Genomic DNA, 21,719 nt, shown 5'->3' on the forward strand with positions numbered 1-21,719 from the left:
AAGCTCAAATTTTTTTTATGATAGACTATTAAGACTTCTAGCCTCCTCTACTCCACTACACGTTATCACCTAGTTTTTTAAATTTAAAAGAAATTAATTTATGTCTTTTTCCTCTTTCGTTATATAGATACATATTAATCATATTTTATTATGAAAAAATAATTGTTAATTTGATAATATTTGTATTAAATATATACTTTAGGCTTAAAGACTGACATGCTAATTGAAATATGGACTTAGAGCTTTAAGATCCTTAATAATTTATATGTGTTTTAATCAATATCATATATATATATATATATATATATATATATATATGTATATATATATATATATTCCGTTCTAATGGACAAATCAGAACAGTATTCATAATATTGCCAATAATATGATACCTAATATTTGTAAATTAGATAAATTTATAATAGAAAACCAGTAATCCCACATTGCTCACGTTGTTAACTCATAAGACCAAAAAAAAAAAATCTGCTTATACTCTAACCCCTTAGCTTAAAATCCTCCGTCACTACTTTTGGACCTTATCTAATTCTTAGTTATTCATAATTTATACGGATATAGAATATAATTTCAAGTACATACCCCCCAAAGAAGTACCCACTGAGGCAATACCCTTATTGTGGACAATATTTCCTACAAGTGGATAAAGACGTTCGCATTTGAAGAGAGGCCAAGACCAGCTAGACGTGTGGATAAATCTTAGGTACATATATGTGCATTATTGTACACTTTTTTTTTTTTTTTATGGGGGCTATTGTACACAATTGATCGAGGTGGTATCCTTTCTTTTCCTTTTTTTTTTTTTTTTTTGGTGGCTGATACAAAATATGCATATGAGTATAAAAGTGAAAATATATTAAAGGTAAGACTAAACTTAGGGTCTGTTTGGATATCGCTTATTTTGCTGAAATTAAAAACTTATTACTGAAAGTACGGTAAATAAAGATAAAAATTAGCTGAAATAGTATGATGAAACTTATGAATAATACCAAAAAATATAGTTGAGTCCATAAATAATAACAAAAATAAATAATTTTTCATTTTAATTGGTATCCAACTAAAGGCTTAGTCAAGCTATGACACTATGCACCAAGATCTTGGCCAAGAAAGTGATGACCTCTCTATATATATTGTCCCATCAGCCTAGTGTAGTCTTATTTAACGATGATCTCTCTCTCTCTCTCTCTCTCTCTCTCTCTCTCTCTCTCAAAAGGCATTTGATTTGAACTTCAGAGTGCTTACCATTGGGAGATTCTAGCCTATTGCCCTTATTGGGCAAAATATTTGGCTTTATGCCCCTATTTTGAAACTATATAGGGGCGTGCCCCTGTTTAGATACTCGATCTCTTAGTAAGCGAGTTATTTAAGTAACTCGACTACTGCATAGCCGAGTTCTAAGCAACTGCTTGCCACGGTGGCCATCCAGCGTGGCTTTTGGGAATAAAATATTCCCGCGTTATTGTTTATAACTCGGCAATGTGGAAACCGAGTTACTGACGGGATTAAGAGGTATTTTGAATGTAATGTCTCTGAAACTGTTTGTCTCCCTTCCTCAACAGTTTCTCTCCCTTCCTCAGTCCAATCAGTACCCACCCTCAATCCATTCAGTAGACCCTTCCCAAGTTCAAGCCCTCTTCAAGTTCTCTTATTTCTACCCGTACCCAAACCAAACCGTTCAGTAGACCCTTTCCGAAGCTCAATCCTAACCCACACCCAAACCCACACCTTTTCACTCTCACCATAGCCGAAGCTCAACCCAATCCATCTTCAGAGTTAAAGGATTAGAAACTTATTAAGGTAATTTCTAAATGCTGAGTTCAAAATGTTTTTTTTTTTCCTTTGCATGTAATCTGAGTTAAGTGTTGCTTGTGCATGTACTCCGATTTGAGTGTGGCTTCTTAAGTTTTTCTTTGTTAGATTTTTCTCTACTCTATTCATTATTATTGTTGCTATTTTAGCTTTGTTGGGTTTCGTCTTGAATTGGGTTTTGATGCACCACTAGGGCACAAATTCAAGTAAAATACAGTTGGCATGACAACGGTGTTGATTGTTAAGGAAAATTGCTTTTTAATTCATATAGTTTGAAAGTGTCTCAAATCAAACTCTATAATTTCAACAAATTATGTCATAAGTTATGTCATGATTTTGAATTAGGGAAAATTCCTTTTTAATTCAATGCTGAATGATCTTGAATTGAGAAGCTATTGGTTTATTTCAATATAGCCAATTAATACTTTTATATATTTATGTACTCTTATTTTCATAAATAGAATACATAAAGCCCCACACTTGCATAGTTCAAAATTTCAAGTTTTAGAGGGAGATTAATGCACATCATGCCAAATGACAACTATCACTGAACTAAATTGAACTCATAAATGTCCAGCATATCTACTGTTTTGGGTTTTTGGTTCTTTTCTCTCTGTCTGTCTTTCACTCTGTTTCTTGATCTTTTCTCTATTTTTTCTATTTAATTAATCTTATTAGAGCCGATAAACTAATTTGATTCCTTTAGAGTTTCTTATTTTCTAATAGAAATTTTGGTCTCATCTCTATTGCACACCAACTCTTCGATAGAGAAGACATGGGTATGTTTAAGAACTGATATGCTTAATAAGTGGAGCACGAGCAACAAAGTATTTTTCTAATGCTTTGTTTTTATCAGTACGCGCACACTCACATGCACAGCCTTGCAGCAATACACGCATAGCTCATCATCAGTACACGCACACCCCTACATCAGTACATGCACACCCCTGCACTAACACACACATACTTCGACCCAAATACACTTACACGATAGAGATATTTGTTGATGGTTTTAATTCAAAGTTGTTGTAGCTTTGAATTCCGGTTTCTTGAGATATTTGCTAACACGTGGGGTATGCTTCTTAGAGTGATTTGCTCTATTTAATCTTTCCATATTTGTGTTTGTTCTATAATTTATTGTTCATGCTTTATAAGTCTAGAGTCCTATAATTTATTGTTCATGCTATTTGCCTACTTCGTATTGGAAACCAAGTTACTCATGTGTTGACATAATGCAAAGCAAGGACTTCCAAATATAAATCCTAATTGGTTTAGGAATCCTGTATATCTACTGTTTTGGGTTCCTAAAATATTTGCTGCCATTTACTCTGCTTAGGGCTCTAACTGTGCCATATTGGTTTTTTTTTTTTTGGTTGGTTTCATGTCATTATCCTTGGACTGTGGGGATCATAAAAACATATTAAGAAAAAAAACCCAAAAGAAAAGAAAGCAAAGCTCTTGGACTGTTATGGTCACCAATTCAATGTTCATTTGAGACATAACTATGCACACACAATCATTTGATGGTATAGGTCTGACAATAGTTTAATCCATTTAATTAAGCTCAATATTAATTTGATTATTATTAGTTGCCTCCAAAGCTATGCTTGTGAGTGAGATTTCCATTGCACTAGAGTTTGTAATGGCACCTTTACCTACTTCCATGTTTGTCTCCCCCTTTTTTGTTGAAAACACACCTCACTAGCCACTAAGTTACAATGAACCCTTTTCAATTCTTGCTTTATGAAATAAAATTTCTTTTAGAATGTGATGTCAAGTACAGAAAAAAACTTAAAGATTAGGGGAGCAAGTAAAAGGAAAGAACTTTATAGTCTATTTAAATAAGGGACATTCTACTATTGATGGGTGGCAGGACTTGTTTAGGGGTAACTGGGTACCTTTTACCCTTAGGGCTATGTTTTTGTGTTTTACAATGGTGTTTTTTGTGGTGCCTAATTGATTCTTTGGTTTGCATTTTGCTATGTTCATTTGTTGGTTTACTTTGTTTGATTTAGACATTGATTCTGACGTTGGTTGGTTGGTTAGGTTGCTTATACGTTCTGCAACTATGTGTCCTTTTTGTTTATGCGTTGCAGCCATGAACATTAGGATGAAGTTAGGCATATATGCTCAGGGTAGCTGTTTTATATTTTAGTGTTTTACTTTAACTCTGACTCTAAATATGATTAAATGGCTTGAAAATCAATGTGTGTGTATATATATATATATGCATTATGTATAATTCAGTTGAGCAAATATATGTTTTCAATTTTCTATCAAATCTTTCTCTCACTCTGTTTCTCTTTCACTCTCTCTGTCTCTCCATTTGTTTCTGTGAGTTTGTTCTAGAACATTCAATTACTTGATTGTGTTTACTTGCAAATGCCAAGCTTTTCTTCACTATTAAACATAGACCTACGTGTCTAACATGCTTGTATGCGTGTCAGATATGCAGCAACGGCGAAATGTGAATCCTGGACCCACGGTTGGTACATAGTTGACGCAGCAGCCGAGTCATCGATCCACGGCGCTGTGGGAGATGCCTGCCGGTCAGGTACGTAGTTGTACTGAACTTTGGACATGTCGAAATTGTTTCTGTTTATTTCTGATAGGCTTCTTTGATTATTTGTAAATAGATGTTGGACATGGTAGCATTTCTCTTTTGGTTTAGGCAAAATTTTATTTAATCCAAAGAGAAAATGGTATGAAGCAGAAATAATCGTGAATTTGAAAACACCCTTTTGGGGACAGCATCAAGAAAATGGTATGGAGCAGAAATATTCAAAGTCATTAGATCTCATTTAGAAGCTATAGCAATAAATTAAAATAGAATCTGCTACCATTATTTTTCCAAATGTGCACAGACAATTAGGCGTGGCTACACATAAGAGAACTAACTTTGATTCCTAATTCCCTACTCCATTTGACATAGTGAGGCACTTTGTTCATTCATTTCAAAACATAATGCCCATCACCTTAGTGCTAATTTTAAACAATGTAATTGATCTTGAATTGATCCTATCTGCTATTGAGCTATTGTGAATAACTAGTTAGCCTACTATTTCTTACATATTCAACAGTTAGAGTGAATAACTAGTGCAAACTGTTCGTAACTAAGTAGTTAGCCTACTGTTTCTTGCATATTATTATTATGTAGCATTCTTATAGTTATTTCGTGTGCACTATCCTAAGACAATGCTCTTTCGTGCTCAGGTAATGCCAGGGGTGCTAAAATGCAGACATCGATCTTGCAAGTTACCTCGGCATGGGCTAGACCCACGAATTGCTCGCTACATAACTGAGGCGGGTTTTGAAGGGTTATTCAAGGTTCCAAACTTGGAAGTGGATCACACATTGATCACAGCAATGGTCGAGCGTTGGTGTCCGGAGACGCACACATTCCACCTACCGCATGGAGAGATGGGCATCACCTTGCAAGGTATTGAGGTGATGCTGGGGGTTCTTGTTGATGGGTTGCCAGTGACTGGGAGTGTCAGGATGGATTGGCCTGGGTTGTGTCATCAGTTACTGGGTCATCGTCCTCCAGACCCGATACCGCATCCCCATCAAAACATGTATATCCTTGCTGAGGCAAGGATAAGAGTTAGCTGGCTGAAGGCACGATTTAGAGGTCCCCTAGCTGCGGATGCTACTGATGAGGTAGTGCAGCAACATGCGCGCTATCACATACTTGCGTGGTTGGAGTCCATTCTGTTTATGGACAAGTCGGCAGACCGGGTGTCGGTGATGCCTCTACAGTTCCTGAACCCAATCAACAATGCGAAGAGGTATAGTTGGGGTAGTGGAGGATTAGCCTGGCTGTACAAGCCCTTATGCAAGACATCGGAGACAAAGGCAAAGCAGATTGGAGGAGCACTGATGTTGGTGCAGCTGTGGGCGTATTCGAGGTTCCCACTGATATGCCCTGTTACGAGGCCGCCACAACCGTCGGTGGAGGCAGGTCCCCTTGCCAGTCGGTATGTTATTTAATTAGTTTGATACAATTGTCATGCCATTTGGCATTCACCGTGCATGTGTCTATAGTTGGTCAAAATCCCTACAGGTATGCCGCTTGTAATACATTCACTAAGGACACTGTTGTCGAGCAGTAAACCCTATTTCAAACCCAAAGTGTAATTGACATTAATTTAATGGATTACTTAACAAGATAGCATGCCAATATACACTGTTATGAGTGCAGAAGAAAATTACAAATACAAAATACTTTTTTTAATAGATAATGCTAATACAGAGCACTTAGATGCATCTATTAGTGCAATGGGGATCACAGAGGCACACACGTCATTCAGTGCTTAATATGTACTCGGCCACAATTTATAAAAATAGGTTGTATGACAAGACATGTACACAGTATATAAACTGATCATATTTAAGTTTATAATTGGATCTGCATGTTTGTTTTTGAATTTTGGCTAACTCATGAAAAAGTCTCTGTAATAATGTCATTTGGTAGAGTATGTAAATTGGTCATTTTTTTTTCAACAAGGATAAAACGGGTTGTTTGTTAACCAATTTATATACTTTGTTCTGAATTTATATCTAAATTTGTATTATTATGAAACAATGAATTTGTTTGTGTTTATTATATTTTCCAAAGAGTTTACTAAAATTTAACCATAATATGAGATCTATTTAAATGCACAACTATATTTTCATATACGATATGATATTGTCAAAATTTGTACATGGAGAAGTGTCATACTGCACGTTCCTACCATTACGTTACAAGAACTCCATGTATGCAGATTCTGCTTCCCGTCGATCTTTGTATGACCTGTGTTCGGCGTTTGCGAATTTATGAACTTGTCTACTTGCTTCTGCCCAATTGTCATATATGCCAGGAGCACGACCAATGAAAACAACATAGTATCTGCCACCCTAAAAAAGGAACATACAACAGCATTGTTTGTGAAAACCGCAAAACATTTTGCACATTTGAACTTACCAAGTTTCGAATCTGAGCTATGAGATAAACATGTACCATTTTACCAATATGTGCCGGTGGACTACAGCAACCTCAACGTTGCTTGTTCCAAGATCTGATAAACAATTGCATAATCTATAATTGTATAGTGGTAAATTGTTTAATCATAACTATAAAACATGTGGGCATGTTACCTTTAGAAGCGAAGGAGGCTTCTCTTCTCCATCTCTGACTGTTTTCTTCTAGTCATACCCCCCAACCAGAATGAGAGGAAGTTGTCTTTAATAAAGAGTCAAATAATCGGCCTTTGTAATGTCAAGTACAGTACTCGATTATCTGTATATCGAGTAACACATATAACTTGACTGTCACAGAGACGAGTATGCATAACTGCCGCCCAACTGTAATTAGGTGAAACAGACAATACTCGATTTCACTATAACTGAGTTCTACTGGTAATCGTACCATGTCTTAATGGTACTCGGTCTCTCTATAACCGAGTTACAGAAACTTGGTTTATATAAATTCGAGTACTGTGCAATTATTTCCTCCCCCATCCTCTGGAACCACTGGACATTTGCCATGCATATTCGAGTACTGTGGGGCTCTTTTCTAAACGTGGACCGGTCTGAGAGTTCTACCGTTGTGTTTGTTGTCTATTGCTAGTTTCAAGTTTAATTCACCAGCTTCAGCAAGTGCATATTTCATTGTTGTCCACGTCTTCTCCGTTCTATCAACATCTCACCTGATAGGTAACGGCTGATAACAATTTATAACACAAATTCTGTGAATATTGTGGGTCTTCAACGGGGGTATCTAAACATAATAATGTGGTACAATTTATAATAACACAAATTCTGTGAATGTTGTGGGTCTTCAATCTAGATGCATCTGAACAGAATAATGTGGTACAATTTATGATAACACAAATTCTTTCAACGACCTGGGTCTACTCAATGGGGGGTATCTGAACATAATAATGTGGTAGAATTTATGTTAACACAACAATATTGAATGAACTGGGTCTTCAATAGGGGGTATCTGAACTTATTATTTTTGTGGTACAATTTATGATAACACAAATTTTTTGAATGTTGTGGGTCTTCAATGGGGGGTATCTGATTCACAGCATTTTGTGGTATATATTGCATGGTAGGAATTAAGATATCCGATATTTGCAATGCTTCTGAATTCTCATTTGTTTAACAACATCCTACATGAAACCCAAACACATTGTGCGAACATATTTGTTTTTGAATTTAGGTGACGATGATGGACTAGATGATACAATTATTCAATAGTATGTTAATTAGCATCAAGAGTTTATGACTCTCAATGTGAACCAAGTAACAAATGATCGGGTTGTCAATATCAATTTGCTTAGGTTTTTTTAGCTGCATGAAAACCTAAAAAGCCACATAGGCCATATATAGTTAGCCTATGGTTTCACAATATTACACAACATGATACAACTATTACTATTTGTGGTTCAGGTCCGGTATGAGTCCGCATTACTTCTACGTTTACTACGACAGGGAGGCATATATTAATGATTTGCACGGGCTATCATACCGAGGCCCAAACCAAAAGCAAAAGCTTATTGAAGTGAAACGTCAACTTTGGGGTTAGACAAGGATTCCCATGACATCTCCATTGTATTTCAGGCTCTTCAGCAACTAGTGGGTACCCAAGTTTTCTACAATTCAATTATGTTACAGTGCGACGATGATGTGGACATAATGTGGGGAGTGATAAAGCGGGCACCGCAATTCATAGGTTCTAACTTGTATGTAACTGTTGACCCTGTTGGGTTTAATGTCGACGAGGGTTCGTAGTGTGCCAGTGGAGCTGGAGAGCAAGAATCAGTTCCTATAACCATCATGTACCCTTCAGTTCCAGCTGAGACGTCTTTGGCCTACAACGTTGGACCACACAATGTGGTTGCTATGGACAATATTGAAGACACCGAAGTGTTAGGGTCTATCCATACCTGTGAGGGTCGAGGGTATACTCACAGAAATGAAGATATCCATACCTACTTGGACGAGACAATCGAAATGGATGACACTTGAGATGTGTATAAGGAGTTTATTGATAATGATGGACCGGAGGACAATCCGAAATTTTTAGACGAAGTACAAGTTGAAAACAATGTGGATGCTTGCCCCAATCTGAACCCTATCCCCGAATGGTTCACGTCAAACACATGGGAAAACATTCATGACCCATCACCTTCCCTGGAAACAAGTTTGATGAGTTGGAGCCCGGGGGATGAACCGAGCAAGGGGATGCTATTCAAGAATAAAGCTGCGGTTCAGCACGCGTTAAATTATGTTCTCCGTGGGGCTCAATAAGAAATTTAAGTACATGAAGCTAGACCCCGAGAGATTGGTTGTAACATGTGTACACGATGCATGTCCGTGGTCAGTTCAAGCTATATGCAGCAAAAGGCACAAGATGTGGGTGATCTCAACATGTAAGGGTCCATACACTTGCTCGTCACTCCAGGTGGATCATGATGGAAGGATGATGGATTTGAGGTTCATTTCCATCACACTTGAGTCCTACGTACGGGAAGACATTTCAAGAACAATAGCAACCCTGCGTAGTCTGCTGCATGCGAAGCACGCCCATTGGGCGTCTCACTATAAGGTTTGGGATGCAAAACAGATGGCGATTGCGGCCATCTACGGGGATTTTGATGAGTCATACGCAGAATTGCCTCGATTTCTGGCGGCATTAAAAGATGCAGATCCATCCATAGTGACACAGTTGAAGTGTGACAACCGTGGTGTGCTGCGAACTTGCACATTTAACTGTGCCTTTTGGGCTTTTGGTCCGTGTATTGAAGGGTTCAAGTATTGCAGGCCAGTGATAAGCATCGATGCAATGCACCTCTATAGCAAGTACAGGGGGAAGTTGTTGATAACAATGGCAACGGATGCTAACAACGAGGTTTATCCGCTTGCGTTTGCCGTTGTTGAGAGTGAGAGCAAGGAGACATGGGGATGGTTCTTGGCATGCTTGACATGATTTGTTACGGACCGGACCAATCTTTACATCATCTCTGACCGACATTCGGGGATAAAAGCCTGCTTTGATGAAATAAGTATGACTTGGTTGCAGCCTCCCAAGGCCCATCACCGGTACTGCCTTCGCCATGTAGCCAGCAATGTGAACACAAAATGGAAAATTTCGGAGTTGAAGAACTTGGTATGGAGGGCAGCAAGTGCGAATCAAGTCAGAAAGTTTGAAGCCACACTAGAATTAATTCTCAATGTCAAGCCGGCTGCACACAGGTACCTCGAAGCTGAAAACAAACAAAAGTAGATACTTGCACATGATGGAGGGCGTCGATACGGAGCAATGACAACCAACCTATTGGAGTGCTTTAATAAAGTACTGAAAGGTGCACGCAGCTTGCCAATGATGGCAATGGTGAGGTTCACCTTTTTCAAAGTGAACTCCTACTTTGACGCTCGTCGTAATCTCACTCTAGATCAGTCGGAAGCAGGTCAAGAATGGTGCAAGTATGCCATGGACAAGTTCGAAAAAAATCAAGTGAAGGCAAAGGACCATATGGTGAGACGGATGTGTGCACAAGCGCAGATATATCAGGTTGACACACTGGGTAATCCTCTGAGTAATGGGGGTGGACAACACACACATAGGGTTGATCTTCGGGGTATGACATGCACGTGCGGGAAATGGGAAGCGTACAAGATCCTGTGTTCGCACGTAATAGCAATTTGTGCTAAGTATAAGCACGATGCGCAGCAATTTATTGATCCTTGCTATAGCGTGACTCATAGGTACCACAGCTACAAACTGGTATTCCAACCGTTGAAAGACAGATTAGCATGGCCGGATCCGAAAGAAACTAGACTAGTGATGCCCAATCCGCGATTGATTCGGGCCAAGGGTCGGCCAAAGTCCACACGAATCCTTAATGAGATGGACGAGGATGATAGGGAGTTGCCGAGCTCCCTATGGATCGAGAATGGACCAAAGTCAAGATATGGGTTGTGTTGCCAAGAGGGGCACAACCGTAGAACATGTCCTACTCGAAATGCAGAGTCAACGAGCGGTGGAGCTGCATCATAGGTAAAGATGAAATTTCTTAACAACTTTTGTCATATAAATTGTTACGTGACTGTTAACAACTCAGTACTAGTAAATTGTTGTCTATTGCCATAGTAAGTATTTGGACTAGTCATGAAAGAAACGTTGTTGTTCATGCATGGATAGGCAAATGAGTCCAATTGGTATTTAGATATGATGCTCACTATCAAATCGTGAAATGATGTTGTTCAAGAGCTTTTAGGTATTCGTCGTAAGTCTTATATTTTTATGTTGCGGCTATGTTGTTTGTTAATAACTTATACACGTCCACTATACATAACATATTGAGTTATCTGTTTACAGTAGGTACGGTAGCGAAGGTGGATGGGTGATAACGAACATATGTTGTGCGGCCAGGATGATCCCTACCGTCTGAGGAAGCACCTGAACGTTTCCAATTGAACGGGCACATGATGAGAAGACGGTGTTAGATTGGTCATTTTTTGCTTGGAAGTTGATACTAAGTTCTGTACTTATGTGGTCATGCACTTTGTTAAGGGTATTAATGTTATGTACTAGATGGGGTTTCACTAAGCTGGTCAAGCGAACAATTCACTTACATGTAAATTGTAGTTCTTTCAAGGTAGCAGTGCCTTATGTTTTAAAATAAATCCATTTCCAGCTTCTACAACTTGTATGTTTTGTATGATTTCCAGCTTCTACAAATTATTTATTACAATGCACAAGTGCTTTATGAAAATTTCAATAAACATAACATAGCTGATGTATTGACCAAACAAGCTCCAATAGACAACAAAAGAAACAGGCATAGACTATCATCTGTAAGGTCTGTTTCTGGCACAACTCGCTAATAACTCGATAATCACAAAGTCGAGTAACATAAAAGACTCGACGCCATGGAAGGCGAGTACCGATACAGAATTTTTGGATCAGTCGAACTGTGTTTCGACCCATGGAAAAAAAGCATGTGTCCAGCCAAAGTTACCTGTACAAGTCGATTGGTATTCGATTGGTATTGGATCGGCTTCACTGTGGGTTCGCATGTTTTTCAAATAACTTGATTGCATGGGTCAATGTTCATATATAATGCATTCATTCATGCCCCAATTGTATCCAATATCAGTTTCATGTGTTCACTAATTTCTCATGCATATGCACAATGTGTTCTTTGTGTCTCTATGTTTATAATCTATATTGGTTTTCTGTGCTTTCTCTGTAGATCGAATGCAATATGGCTCCTAAGAAGTCTAAAACCATTAAAACCAAAGCCAAAAGAGTGTTTGCCTCCTCAAAACATGCACGTGCAATTGTGTTTGACCAAATAACGTTTCAAACGGTTACAAACGAGCAAAGGTTTGAAAACTTAATTCAGTATAGGAATATTTGGCCAGAACGACAAATCAATCTAGATGAATTGCCTCTTTCTGTCCATAGGAATCTACAGTGTAGGAACTGGTTGTCTCTGTGTAAAGATTTACAACCCCCTCCAACTGCCCTAATTAAAGAGTTCTATTGCAATCTTCATATTCGTTCTGATGATAACCTGGGTACTTGGATTTGAGGTCAAAGTTTTTTCATAATTAAGAATAATGTATCTAATGCTCTTAATGTACCTCGTGTTTGTAGACCTACTTATCCATACTCGGAGTGTCCTCCAATATCTGATGTTATGACTCTTCTTTGCGGAAGATCAGTGACATGGGGATTTGGCCGAAGAATTAACTCGAGTGAGTTAACCGAGCTTAATTATATCTTCTTTAGGATAGCTTGTCACAACATCTTCCCCATCTCCCATGTCCATACTATCCCTATAGAAAAGTGTTTCTTTTTGTACGCCCTCGTAACTGATGCCTCCTTTTGTTTTCCTTCCCTTTTCTTTCAAACGCTTGTTGAGGCGCATAGGAGCAAGTCTAAGAAGCATGGTCTATTCTTCCCAGTTTTCATCTATAGGGTTCTAAACTTTTTACAGTTAGAAAACTTTCCTTCCCTAGAGTTGATCCACATCACAGCCCCTATAGGAGCCACCTTTCTTAAAAAGCGGAGTGCACAAAAGAAGAATGTTGGACCGAGTGTTGGTTCATCAAAAATACCACGAGTACAGTCCACCGATGGAGACATTCCTGCTGAGGAGAGTCCTGTTGATCCTACAATTGTTATTGCTGACGATCGTGACGATGGGGTAAATGCTGACAGTGCAGCTGCGAAGCCCACCGTTCCTCCTCCTCTCTCTCTTCATGCTATGATGGAGACCTTCATGATGACTCAAGCAGCTCATGGACAACTTTTAGATGGGCTTATTGCTGCGTTGAGAGCGGATTTTTTAGAGTATAGGAGTGCTTTTCCATCTCCTCCACCCTTTAACTCTTGATGATTGTCTTTGGCAATACATAACAGACAGGGGAAGTAGGGATTGTAGCATAGGGGGGAGAGTAGTTTTTGTAAGATAAAGTTTTTTAATGTGATTCTCAAGTATTTGTATATTATTATATGTACTGTTCAAGGTTTTAATTTCATGATAATATGACCATATTCACAATGTCTGATGACTTTTATATTGAATGATCCTTTTCTTTCTTTTTTTCCTTTCAACTAGAATGTGGATAAGGTAACCTCCAATGCTAGATAACATATGCATATTTGAAGAAAAACTACAGTCATTGAAATGATAACAGAAATGAACCTACCTCATTAGATGCATTATCGAATAGTATTGGATGCCTAGGTTGGTACTTACAACAGAGAGGGGTTAATGGACACAGTCTTATTGTTGATTTAAATGCTAGCGGGCAAGAGAAAGAAAACAGTGAACTATTTATTTATTTAAGCTACTTAGGTAGTTGGGTTTACTGATGGAGTAATGGAAAACAAACTGGATTTCGGATGTTTTTTCAAACATTTAGATGCATGCATTTTAATTTGGATGTCAATACATATAGTTTTAAAAGGCATGTGCACAAAAAAAAATTAAAACGAAAAAACCAAGTTCTATTCCATTCATTACCTATAGGGGCAGCAACTTCGGTGGGGCTTATCACGTGGATCAAGTGCTCATTACGAAGATCATCTCCTCAAATGTTTACCATTATTAGTAGTGCAAAGATAGATTCCAAACAGAATAACCAAAAACAGCTTGCTATGATACAAACAACATGATGCAGCCATGGAAGATTGATATATATATATAAAGTAAAGGAAATTTTTTTCAAGAACTTAATAATGAGTAACCCAAGTATACAGGAAGTATACAGGAGTTTACAAGCATCCATCAAATCATAGACCGAAGAAATAGAATGAATTCCTATGATAGACATCCAATCCAATAGAGTTTTAAAGAAAAAAAGTTTTAAATCACATATAGTCCTTTCAGAATCTTTAAAACACTGGTTGTTTCCCTAGTTTCCTTGCAACTTGTTCTGAAGCACAAAATTTCACATGCAACATATATCATAGGAAAGAAAAAAAATTATATAATTAAAGAATAAACATTCTTCACAACAAGGAAGGAAAGCATAGGCAGATGAAAGAAAGGAGTAATTAAACCTTCGGAATGGTTGGAATTCGTTTTGCATAGCATAAACCAGGACCATTGAAATTATGAGTTTCCTTGCAACTTACTATGAAACAGAAAATAAACATGCAACATCAGTGATAGGAAAACAAAAAAAATTATATAATTAAACAATATAAATTTTTGACAACAAGGAATGAAAGTATAGGCAGATGAAAGAAAGAAGTAATCAAACCTTAAGAAGCATAAACCAAGACCATTAAAATTGTGAGTGTCCTTGCAACTTGTTATGAAATGGAAAATAAACACACAACATCAATCATAGGAAAACAATAAAATTCTATAATTAAACAATAAAATTTTTTGACAAAAAGGAACAAAAGTATAGGCAGATGAAAGAAAGAAGTAATCAAACCTTAGAAATTGTTGAAATTCGTTTTGTAGAGCATAAACTAGGACCATTAAACTTGTAAAGAAAAGTAAAATCGGAATAGATGGAGAACCTCTTCCTATATCACATGCTAAAATACTCAAAGATATGCATCATTAATACCGAGAGATTCTTTTCAATTTCCATAGCATTCATTGAAGAAGAGGGGAGCTATATGTTAAGGTGCCTGAATCGGTGTGGTAACTATGAACATGCAGTGTTAGCTGAGTAGGAGAGGAACGATTTTGAGTTTTGATTATTGTAGAAGGGGAGGTGAACTTGAAAATACACGGGTGTGGGAAAAAAACATGAAGGAGCTCAACTAACTTTCAACTAATTTTCACCTAACTTCTATATGAAAGTGACTGTAATTACAACTGATCCCAGTTAAACTTAGACAGATGGAGGAAAATTAGACACCAATTTCCTATTTAAATTGGTGTGGTCCCCACATGAATCTAGACACATGACATTGGGAACATTTATGACCCTGTTCATATAGTGTTTTTCCTGCCTGTATTGACATGACAAGCCCTAATAACTTTGGATTGTAATGCTTGGACTATGAAATGAGGTTATAAAAGCACCACCATAATACTCTCCCTTTTTCTACCCCACTAACTTCATAGATTGACTAAGCTATGAGTCGCAACGCCTCAACGTCAAATCCTAAAATGTGAAACAAGTTTGCATCTACTTCAACATGTGGATCATCACAAGTTCCAACAAATCAACAACTACAGACATACACAGACCATTATGGAGGGAAATGGGTTGGAAAGAAGAGAGATTTCGTTAATATGCCAATATACACGTACGAGAGTCTTGAAAGCATCGAGCACATCATGGTCAGCAAACCTACAAAACTAAGTACCGCAATAGAGTTCACTGTAGCAAAACCACCATGGTCAACCCTATACGAGAAGAGGTGTGAGTTGGAGGTGTATTGTTGATGGCACGGGTTACGAGTTCCTAAGGCACGCTCAGTTGAGTTACCTAGAGATGAACCTGCCAACATACTTGCTCATCTTGAACAAGAGAACAATCAAATGCAAAGGCGCCTAGATTGTTTTCACGCAATCCAAAAAGTTAGGAAGCATCTAAAGGAGAAGGCACAAGAGCGAGCCATGAAGTCTATTAATGAAATTACTGCCTTAGATGATGAAAGAGATATTTCAGACTTCTCAGATTCAAGCAATGATGATTTTCAAAAATTTCTACCTACGAACATTAGACGTTGTTGTTAATGTCTACACATTCTATGCAATACAAAATATTGTTGTTAATGTCTGACAAATGATGATTATATATGTTCAATTTTTGCAAATGTAAAGATTAACTGTTCATTAGTTTTGGCTAAGTTTATATGATATTAGTTTTTCATTTTTTCCCTACTGTTCTTTGTTTGCTACATATTAAAATTTAATATGAAAATTTCATATATTCAATACATACAGACTCATACAAACCACACATACGAACCACACATATGATTCCATAATACGAATAATTTAGGTTATGACACCGTGAGTCGTTGTATCATATACCCGTATCCGTGTATCTCAGTTCTGCTAATGTACTACTTTATATAGATACATTACATACAAACGCGTTAATCAAACTAACCACTCATTCTCTCTTCCTCTTTATGTACAATAAATTTTTTTCCTAACAAACTTTTCTTTGACTTCATGTTTTGTGGGCAAATGAGAGATATGTTTGTATCATCTTCATCTAAGTCTATTATTTCTATCTGATGATCTTCCAACTTTAAGATTTGTTGGGTGGATATTGAATCTCAGTGGCAGTCTTATCAAATATAAGAACATCGAAGCTTGAATATCCTTCATATCTGAAGACTAAAGAATAACCATAATAGATAGAATGTTATTCAACAAAATCCTGCCAACCATTACAAAACCAAATGTTGTTATCAGCTTTCTTCAATCCCACTTGCCAAATACCACCATAGGGAGCAGTGAGTGTAGCTACAGTGGATAGCTTAGCACTGTTGAACCCTGACCACAAGTACCCATTCACACTCTCGTGAAAACACAGAGCACTCCTCCAAAGTTTATGCATCAATTTTGGGGGTGAGCTATCCATCATTGCTACACTAATGTTCGCAGAGATACATGTGCTGCTCAACAGCTTCGCACTGTTGGACCCTGTCCAGTCATATCACCCACATGCACGTCAATACACAGATATGCATCCTTTTGCAATGCACCGTTTTCAAGGATACAGAGCATCCCTAAAAAGTTTGTGATACATTTAACACAGCTCGACACTGTCTCGTCAAGTCATATCAGATGAAGCACAGGAATATTGAATAGTCTTCACGTGAATAAATACGCAACCTCCTTTGCAGTACACATCACTAGACGGTGGATAGCTCAGCATTGTTGAACCCTGACTACAAGTACCCATCCACACTCACGTGAAAACACAGAGCATCCCTCCGAAGTTTATGCATCAATTTTGGGGGTGAGCTATCCACCATTGCTACACTGATGTTCGCAGTGCTGCGTGTGCTGCTCAACTGTTTCGCACTGTTGGACCCTGTCCAGTCATATCACCTACATGCACGTCAATACACAAATATGCATCCTTTTGCAATGCACCATTTTCAAGGATGTGGAGCATCCCTGAAAAGTTTCTGATACATTTAACACAGCTCGACACTGTCTCTTCAAGTCATGTCAGATGAAACACAAGAATGCTGAATAGTCTTTACGTGAAAAAATATGCAACCTCCTTTTCAATACACATCACTAGCCCACTACTGTAGCCATATCAAACAGCTGCCTCAACAAAACACATGCACCAACAGACACCACTGTACACCCAAGTCATGTTCGCAGTTTTGCACGTGCTCCTCAACACCTCACTAAACAATACACTACTGAGTCATATCATCTTTATTCACGTGAATACTTGCCCTTACATATAGTATAGTCACATCCACGTGAATACTTGCCCTTGCAAAACTCCTATAGAAAGTCTCATTTACATCTACCCTTGCAAAACATCTACACATTCCGAAGTCCCATTTACATCTACCCTTTCGATACTTGATCTACACATATCGATCTGAAGTTACATTTTCCAATGTCAATGCGCACTTGGATGCTACCTCGTTTTCCAGAGAACTATAGGAGGGAGAGAGATTCCGACGAGAGGGAATACTATGCCGGACTGCAGCGGGAGTGGGACTTTCGCGTGAACGAGTCCAACGCTCTGCACGATGATCTCGTGCGACTCGGAGCGCCTCTTGTCAACCGTATCTCGCTCACACTGCCATGGCAAAACATGCACCAATATGAGCATGCATTGACTAAAAAAAAAAAAAGAATAATCCTATGATACTCCGTAGGTCCAGGTATCACATGCTACAACTAGCGGAAGAGCTGGCTGCCACAAAAAACAGGCAACTCACTCCGACGGAACGTAACAATGTCCTCAACTACGAGGATTACCTGTCTGAGTGAATGCCTATGTGGTGTGTGTGTGTGTGTGTGTGTGTGTGTGTGTGTGTGTTATGCATATGCAATGTTAGTAGCGTTAGAGTTCAATATGCAATGCATGCATATTGGCACCTTCGTGTAAGTTATTTTAAGTTTTTTGTGTTATGTTGTAGGTGCTTATTGAAAAACATCATGTGTGGGAATAATCTAGATTACGAATAACGTACATGCTCCTCACAATCAATAATAAGGTTTACATAGTACAAATGCAACAACAGTGACACACATACAACATAGTTAAGCAAAATAGTTCTCCAACAAAGTCTAATTACACCACGACACGATTACTCTTCATCTGACATCTCCACATCTGACTGATAAATGGGATCAGCAAGAAGTGATTGCATGAATTGTGCATGCTCGTACCACGCTCCCTCCACCGACTCTCAAATCTTGACTTGGGTCCGATATCGATTAAGACGTATCTTCATTCGATTATTTTCTTCTCTTATGTGGTTCAATGCCTTACAAAGTTTGTCGATCGTGTCTCTGGGCATCTGCGATGCGAGTCGCCGAGGCACTGGCAACTTATAACCAACCAGCTCATCATAAAACATTTGTTGTTCACGAAATAACCAATCCTACTCCTGTCTCATGGTATTGTGAACGTAAGCACTATTTCGCAGATTCAGATTGGTTGGATAGCTGAACTCATCTTCCAATACCCAGCAACGACCCATAGCAGTGAACACATCATGAGGCCTATAGAGTTGTGGGTTACCAGAACCAAACATTGACACTGAATAAAATAACATCATATGATCAAGTTAACAGTGTGCAGCAACTATTGGTCAATAATGTAATGCTGCATAAGATGGTACACAACAAAGAGATTCATAAATTTGTGTACTATTACATGCTAAAAATGAAATACTAACACTCACATTTGACAATAAACATTAGACGTTGTTATTAATGTCTACACGTTGTGTGCAATACAAAATGTTGTTGTTAATGTCTGACCAATGATGACTATGTACATTCAACTTTTGCAAATCTAAAGACTAACTGTTCATTAGTTTTAGCAAATCTAAAGATTTTTATTTTTTGTCAATGAAATTTACATTAGCAATGACCCAATGTACACACGAAACACTCATCACCGTTTCTATAGATTACTGTACATTTCTTGTAGCACCAAACAACTAATATAACTCTAATATACTCACATAATACTCATTCAAGAGAATACCAAAGCACAAGTAGTAATACAACCTATTAAATGAAAATTCTTCTCTAACAAAAACAGAAATTATGGTTGATAAACTTTTATAATAGCTACAACTACTTTTACCTGCACAACAAAATTCTCTATGTATTTCAAAGAAGAAAATGAGTTTCTCACCTGAGGTGATAGAGAGATAACACCAACTTCCGACAGAAAATTCTGACCTTTGTTGAGAAGCTGATCTCAAAATGATGAAGAGAATGTAATGTAATATTGCATGAGAAGCTGAACTGTGTAGGGTGTAGTAAATAGCAAAACAACTCGATTGTACCAAAGCTGAGTGTAATTAGTAACTCGATTTTCCCTCCATCGAGTTGACATTCACGTGCAAGCAGTTGATTTGAAATCCCGTCAGTAACTCGGTTTCCGCATTGCCGAGTTATAAACAGTAACGCGGGAATATTTTATTCCCAAAAGCCACACTGGATGGCCAACGTGGCAGGCAATTGCCTAGAACCCGGCTTCGCAGTAGTCGAGTTACTTAAGTAACTCGCCTACTAAGAGATCGAGTATCGAAACAGGGGCAAGCCCCTATATAGTTTCCAAATAAGGGCATAAAGCCAAATATTTTGCCCAATAAGGGCAAAAGGCTAGAATCTCCCTTACCATTGCCTAACATGGACCACGACAATGCTCTCCCTATGTGCAAGACCCATGTGGCACTAGGTTGCAATAGAGCTCCATCTCGATCCCACACCAATCCTCATTTCTTGTACCTCGAATGGTTGGTCTTCATTCACAAGGGAAGTGAAACTCTATACCAGACCCAGCACATGCACAACCAGATTCCCCAGCATACCAATTATGGATTTCATAATTGAATCATCCTATCATCCTCCCTAAAGTCCCAGCACTTACATTTTCTCAGCAATAGAAAAAAAAAAAAAAAAAAAAAAAAAAAAAAAGGTGTTGATAATCAAATTAATAAAGACCCAAAATTTTGATTAGTCCTTTATAATTTTCAATTTTGAGTAGACCTTTATAATTTTCTTCTCTTAATCAAACCAAACAAGTTTATTTTTGTTCATTTCCTTGATTTATATCCTAAGAGAACTCATTTAGAAGTTACATCAATAGTTTCACTACAAAAAATTTGAAATCTGACCATTTAACAAAGAATCACAAAATTACAAAATTGAGAAAGATTCTAAAAATATATTTGTTTAAAAGAATAAATAAAAACTGAGCTTTTTAAAATAAAATTTAAAAAAAATCTTATTTTTGTCTTCTGAAGAGGTTCCATTCACTACAAGAAAAAAATAAATAAATAATTGTTGCAACAACATTTTTAGTTGCAATATGTCAAAGTCATTGCAATAACTATTATTCCAACAAAAAAAAAAATGTTGTGCATTATTACAATAAACTTTATGGCAATAGGTAACTGCAACAAAAAAAAAATTATTAGAATTCTCACTTAGCCCCACTACCCAATTTTTCGTTTTTCTTTTGAATCTCACAAAATCTATAAAATCTAATTTAAATTCCCTTTTTTTAATAATAATTCTCAATCTAAATTCCTATTAGAAATTACGAGCATTTTGGGAGATCCAAAAGTTAGGGTCCACAATTGGATAGGTCCTTAATATTGTGATAATATTGTAAATAGTGTTCAAACAATATCTAAATTTAGGATTTTTTTTTTTAAAGGAAAAGTTAACAAATGCCCTAAGAACATTTGTTAATGAACTATTTTTCAAAAGTTTGTATGAGAAAAGAAAATATATCATATAATATATTAATAGCTTTTTCAATTTCCAATAAAAGTGATAAATTTTTTTTCTTAAATGGTTTATTAATCATTACCTTAAGGGCATCCATTAACATGACCATTTTTTAATTAGTAATTTTACTTCTTCTCAATTATTTAAACTTTTAAAACATAAGAAATTGAGGGGATTTTGGGAGATCCAAAAGTTAAGGTCCACAATTGTATAAGTCCTAAAAGAATAGTGAGCATAATATGGTGGTGTCGAAGTCCTAGATAACAAGAGAGAGCTTTAATTTTTTTTTTTTAGAGAGAAAAGGAGAGAGAGCCTTAGAACAAGATGTGGATCCTATTTACTAATATAAACTCATATATTTAGGTATTATTATTCCAATGCTTGTATTTGGGAATGGATATAGTATTCAAAGTTGCTTTAAACTATTGCATCAACATCTTTGTGCTCAAA

General features: G+C 37.2%; 1 protein-coding gene across 1 annotated transcript; it reads left to right on the forward strand.

Moving 5' to 3' along the window:
- The first annotated feature begins 5,019 nt into the window (after nucleotides 1-5,019).
- On the forward strand, nucleotides 5,020-5,814 carry LOC142625265 (serine/threonine-protein phosphatase 7 long form homolog). The gene has a single exon (XM_075798951.1). It carries the CDS (start codon nucleotides 5,020-5,022, stop codon nucleotides 5,812-5,814), a length of 795 nt encoding a protein of 264 aa, XP_075655066.1.
- Nucleotides 5,815-21,719: the final 15,905 nt, after the last annotated feature.

The sequence above is a fragment of the Castanea sativa genome, chromosome 2 (assembly GCF_040712315.1).
Source record: "Castanea sativa cultivar Marrone di Chiusa Pesio chromosome 2, ASM4071231v1".
NCBI lineage: Eukaryota > Viridiplantae > Streptophyta > Magnoliopsida > Fagales > Fagaceae > Castanea > Castanea sativa.